The sequence below is a fragment of the Xenopus laevis genome, chromosome 4S (assembly GCF_017654675.1).
Source record: "Xenopus laevis strain J_2021 chromosome 4S, Xenopus_laevis_v10.1, whole genome shotgun sequence".
NCBI lineage: Eukaryota > Metazoa > Chordata > Amphibia > Anura > Pipidae > Xenopus > Xenopus laevis.
The window spans coordinates 27,316,396-27,321,748 of record NC_054378.1 but is presented as its reverse complement, the minus strand read 5'-3'; the positions used below and the strand labels follow the sequence as shown (position 1 = coordinate 27,321,748).

The following is a 5,353-nucleotide window of genomic DNA, read 5'->3' as shown; positions in this document are numbered from 1 at the left end:
AAATAAATGTTTTCCCTTTTTTTGTACTCTTAACAGAAGTAGAAACTGCGAGAAGTGGAACACCAGCTTATGATTTCACCTAACCCAATTTACTAGCGCCTTCCGACTGCATAACTCAGACTTACTACAACTCATCACTCCAACAAGGCGGCTACGTGATGCGTCACAGCGCTTTTACGTGTAGCCTTGACTCTAGTCTCGCGTGATGAGGCTTCTGGCGTTGCGATCTTCTGTAAGACAAGAGGCTAGGATCCTGCAGTTTTGCGTAAGGTGTAAGTAGGGACTTGGTATTCCGGCCGTTTTAGGAAAAGCGGGACTTTTGGGTAAAAAAAAAAAACTTACTCGGATTACCGCGCCACCCCTGCTGCTAGTGAGGAGAAAAGGAGCAGTAGGGAAAGCTTTGTTGGGGAAGGAAGATCCAGACTCCCTAGCAACTGCCCTCACTGCCGAAATTGGCAGTTTCTGTAAAGGGGGGGGGGGGTAATAAAGTGCTTCAAAACCGGTCCCCCTTGAGACCCGACCCCCCCCGTCCAGCCCTAGACGACTGCACCCTATATGGCTGCCCAGTTAGTTTATTTACTATTAATTTCAAATTCGGCCAAGCCAACCAATACCCATAATACATGTATATTGGTGAGGATCAGTCCCACATGTGAAGTTACATTAATGAAGGAAATCTGCTTGTCACTGGACACTTGAGGCAGATATTCATACATTTTTCATGGTGACAGGTTAATTTATGTTATTACCCATACAGGGCGGATCCGCCTTTTCTTTGTGACCTAGGCCTAATGATAAAACTAACTGCTGCTGAAACTGACTTGCTAAATCTCTACATATGTCTTATTTTTATTTGTTTCCTTTACTATATGTGTCAGGGAGAAGTGATAAGTAGCAGTGAAAGTATACACACTTGGTAATTTCTAGTGAAAGAGGGGACCGACCAGAGAATGTACAATCAAAAGCCTCTCTTCTGTTGATAAGTAGCAGTGAATTACGGGGATTGGAATAGGTACAGGTAGTAAGTGTGCACTGTTTGAGTTAGAGTTTTCAAAGATGAAGCAATCGACTGCTACAAAATACTTCCCTTCATTTCGGTAGGGCAAAACCTCCTGAAATGTAGTTGGCAACATGCCCAAAAGACAGCATTCAGAATCGTTGTACCAGTTTTTAGATTTTTCGTTGACAGCCCCTTAAAGTGAGAAAGGCACTTCACAGGTTTAATCATGAAGGGAAATCAGGATTTAAAATGCAACTTAACAAATATACAGTTGTGTTCATGATACTAGCTGTATGTTTAAAAAAAGGGAATAAAGCGCAAAATCCTTAAAATAGCTTTTATTTCGATACATGCAAATTCAGTGGGAACAATGCACATTCTATTCCAACTCAAAACATGAAGAAAAAGTTATCAAACTTGTGTTATTCCTTTACAGAAACTGACCAAAGGGGAATATTAGGCTATTCCAAAAAATAATCGTGTCTATTCTTCTGTACAAACTCAAACATTCACTGTATAAACTGAAAAATGTTGCAAGATTTTGCTTTCCTTTGTATCGCTGATGCTTCACTGTTTCTGAGAACTACTGCACATCTGTGTTGCGTGGAGTCGACCAACTTCTGGCACCTGTTACATTCCACAATTTTTCTTCATTTCTTGGTTTAGCCTCAAACAGCATTTTTGATGTCACCTCACACATTTTTTTGTATTGGATTAAGGAACGGGGATCGGGCTCAATCTTGTTGGTCTGGGACCAAGATGTTGCTTACTTACTGATGTTTTTGATTACTGGTGTGTTTGGGGTTGTTATCCTATTGAAACACTCATTTCAAGGGCATTTCCTCTTTGGCATAAGGCAACATGATCCCTGGTATGTGTTAAATAGGTCCAACACCATAGTAAGGGCAACATCCCTATATCATGATGCGTACACCACCATGCTTCACTGTCCTCGCAGCATACAGTGGCTTGAATTGAGTGTTTGAGGGTCATTTGCCCATTTCTCTTTAGGCCAGTCAGTGTGCTCTTTGGAAAATTGTAACCTCTTCAGCACATGCACTTTTTTCAACAATGGGACTTTGCGGGGACATCTTGCTTGATAGCTTGGCTTCACATAGGCGTCTTCTAATTGAAACAGTACTCACAGGTAACTTTTAGACCCTCTTTGATCTTCCTGGAGCTGATCATTGTCTGAGTCTGCCATTTGAATGGTAGTTTTCTATAGTCTTCCTTATTCTTCAGGTTTTGGTTGCCATTTTAAAGCATTTGAGATAATTTTAGACTGAGCAGCATATTGTTTTCTGCTCTTCTTTATGTTTTCCCTTCTCCAATCAACTTTTTAATCAAAGTTCTTCTAAACAATGTCTGGAACAACCCATTTTACTCAGATTTGAGAGAAATGCAATTTAACCAGCATACACATTTGCTGCCTTCCTTCCTCCTTTAAATTAGGCCTGTAATTGACACCTGTTTTCACAGAAAGAATGACTTCACTAATTGAACTCCACACTGCTTTGTTTTGAACAAGCTAATTATTTTAAACACTGATATTATTTGGAACAAGCCTCAATTAATACTTCAATTATACAGAATCAGCAGCATGCATGTCATGACTGTTATTCTATTACTCTACTACACCTACTAGTAAATTATTTGCCATGTAGAAATATAATTTATACCAAAAACAATGATTGATCAGGTTAGTGATGTTGGACTGCTATTATTCTGAACACAATTGTAGCTGTCAAATTCTCCTTTGAAGCAAGGACATAGAAAAGCATTATGGTTTGATAGAAAGGCTGGTAAAGGACATTTTTCATGTGTTTTGGGCTTTCCCTAATATAGTAAATTTTTGGTGGATGTTATAGACTTATAGACAAATTAATACCAAACCTCAAATAATCAGAGGTCTGCCTATCATAGCATATAGAGTATATTTCTGTTGATAGGTAAAAAAACAATAATCAAATCCACTAAGAGTCTTCTTTGGCATGAAAACTTCCAAAGGGCTGAATAGGTACCGTTCTAATCACATAATAAAAAATAAATAAATTAACAATAATAAATAAATCTTTAACATTTTAACCATTTTTGTAGGGGCTTTAAAATTGTCTTTTAATTTTGAGAAACTTCTCAATTTTCTTTTTCATTAAAATGTAATATTTCCTTCTTCTATAGTGGATGTACTAATGTTGTTGTTATTTTGTATAAATTAAAATTTAGTTAATTTTATCTTTATTAATTTTTTCCAGACCGTAAAAGAAACTGATGCAAATACTACTATAAATGAAGTTGCACTAACACAATGATGACATCTGAAATAAGATTATTTCTGTCATGGGTTGTGGGACGAGTAAAGTTCTCCCTGAACCTTCAAAAAACCTCCAGCTGGACTTGGTGAAAAAAGTGGAACCTTGTTTGGACTCAAAAAGTGACCAATATAATACTTTTATCACAGACACAAGCCAGACATTTGTAAAGGATGATTACCTATGTCACTCATTGCAGAATGGCGACTCAAAGTGTCATGTGGAAAGTACTCACTTAAGGAGACATAAAATTGCTAAGTACAGGGCTAAGTTTGACCCACGTGTAACTGCAAAATATGACATAAAAGCTCTTATTGGACGAGGTAGTTTCAGTCGTGTTGTAAGAGTAGAACATAAGGCCTCTAAACAGCCGTATGCTATTAAAATGATTGAAACAAAATACAGAGAAGGCAGGGAGGTGTGTGAATCTGAGCTTAATGTTCTGAGGCGAGTTCGACATACCAACATTATTCAATTGATTGAAGTATTTGAGTCACAGGAAAGGGTTTATATGGTTATGGAGCTTGCAACAGGTGGGGAACTTTTCGACCGCATTATTGCCAAAGGCTCATTCACTGAAAGGGATGCCACTCATGTATTACAGATGGTTCTGGAAGGTGTGAGATATTTGCATGCACTAGGGATCACTCACAGAGATTTAAAACCTGAAAACCTTCTTTACTATCATCCTGGTATTGACTCCAAAATAATGATAACAGATTTTGGACTTGCAAGTGCTCAAAAAAAGGGGGATGACTGTTTAATGAAGACAACCTGTGGAACACCAGAATATATTGCACCAGAAGTTTTACTAAGAAAGCCCTACACAAACTCTGTAGACATGTGGGCTCTTGGAGTCATTTCTTATATTCTTCTAAGTGGAACTATGCCATTTGAAGATGATAACAGGACCAGGTTATACAGACAAATACTAAAAGGGAAGTACAGCTATTCTGGAGAGGTAAGAAAGTTGTGTAAATTATTAATAGTGTACTTGGCATGTAGCATTGAACTGGGCTAGGTATTTTACTGTTTTAGAGGCCAAGAATTTTGTGATCAATTTACAAACAAGATAAACATTCATAAATATTAGTAAATAAGGACATTATCATAATTCTACCTATTAAACTCAAAAAAAAATAATTAAAGTAAAGCTATATAATGATCTACAACGTCATTGCCTTGACATCTTAAAACATTCCAGTGAATTCATAGCATTATTTGACTTAAAGGACATGGAAAGTGAATCTAGTCACTTAGTTTTTTTTTTATCTGGGCTGGTGAAAAAGAGTAACCAGCCCTGGGAAAAATCAACCCCACTGTCTATTAAAATTGTTAAAGTTATACAATTGTTAAATTAAGTATTTTACATGCACAATGAGTTCCCCCTTTCCATCAGTAGTTATTTCAAGCATTTTATTATATATTTAAAGAGATTTAAAAATAAAAACAAATAGCTGCAGATTTGGTATAAGGACACTAGGAACAGTTTACTAAGGATATTAAGCTGATTTATTGTGTGTTAAATTATCAGATTTCCCAAAGTCTCATTAATAATTGTTTTTATATTGTGGGTATTACTATATAGTTACACTTTAACATGCCCTGTTGACACAGACATATACAAACATGCTCCTTGAATTTCCATATAGCTACACTAAGCAATTGTCCTGCCACCTCTGCTAAATGATATATAAATGTGCAGCTCTTGATGCTGGGGAACCCTTAAAGGAATTGTTCAGTATTAAAATAAAAACTGGGTAAATAGGCTGTTCAAAATAAAAAATGTTTCTAATATTTTAGATCCCCTGTGGGGGATCGAAACGTTTAGTCTCCAATAAAGTATCACATTTGTTAAGCTTCAGAGGAGTCCCGTGAGTGTCGCTATTCTTGCAGATATACCATTACATGTTTGCCGGCACCCGGGCATTTACACAGGAAACAGAGTGAACCTTTGGCACTTGTGTTTTTATATATATATATATATATATATATATATATATATATATATATATATACATATATATATATATATATATATATA

General features: G+C 36.5%; 1 protein-coding gene across 1 annotated transcript; it reads left to right on the top strand.

Annotated features, from left to right (window-relative positions):
- The first annotated feature begins 209 nt into the window (after positions 1-209).
- On the top strand, positions 210-4,449 carry pskh1.S (protein serine kinase H1 S homeolog). The gene is made up of 2 exons (NM_001093869.2): positions 210-272; positions 3,253-4,449. Exon 2 carries the CDS (start codon positions 3,338-3,340, stop codon positions 4,328-4,330), a length of 993 nt encoding a protein of 330 aa, NP_001087338.1. The 5' UTR covers positions 210-272; positions 3,253-3,337; the 3' UTR covers positions 4,331-4,449.
- The last annotated feature ends 904 nt before the right edge of the window (positions 4,450-5,353 follow it).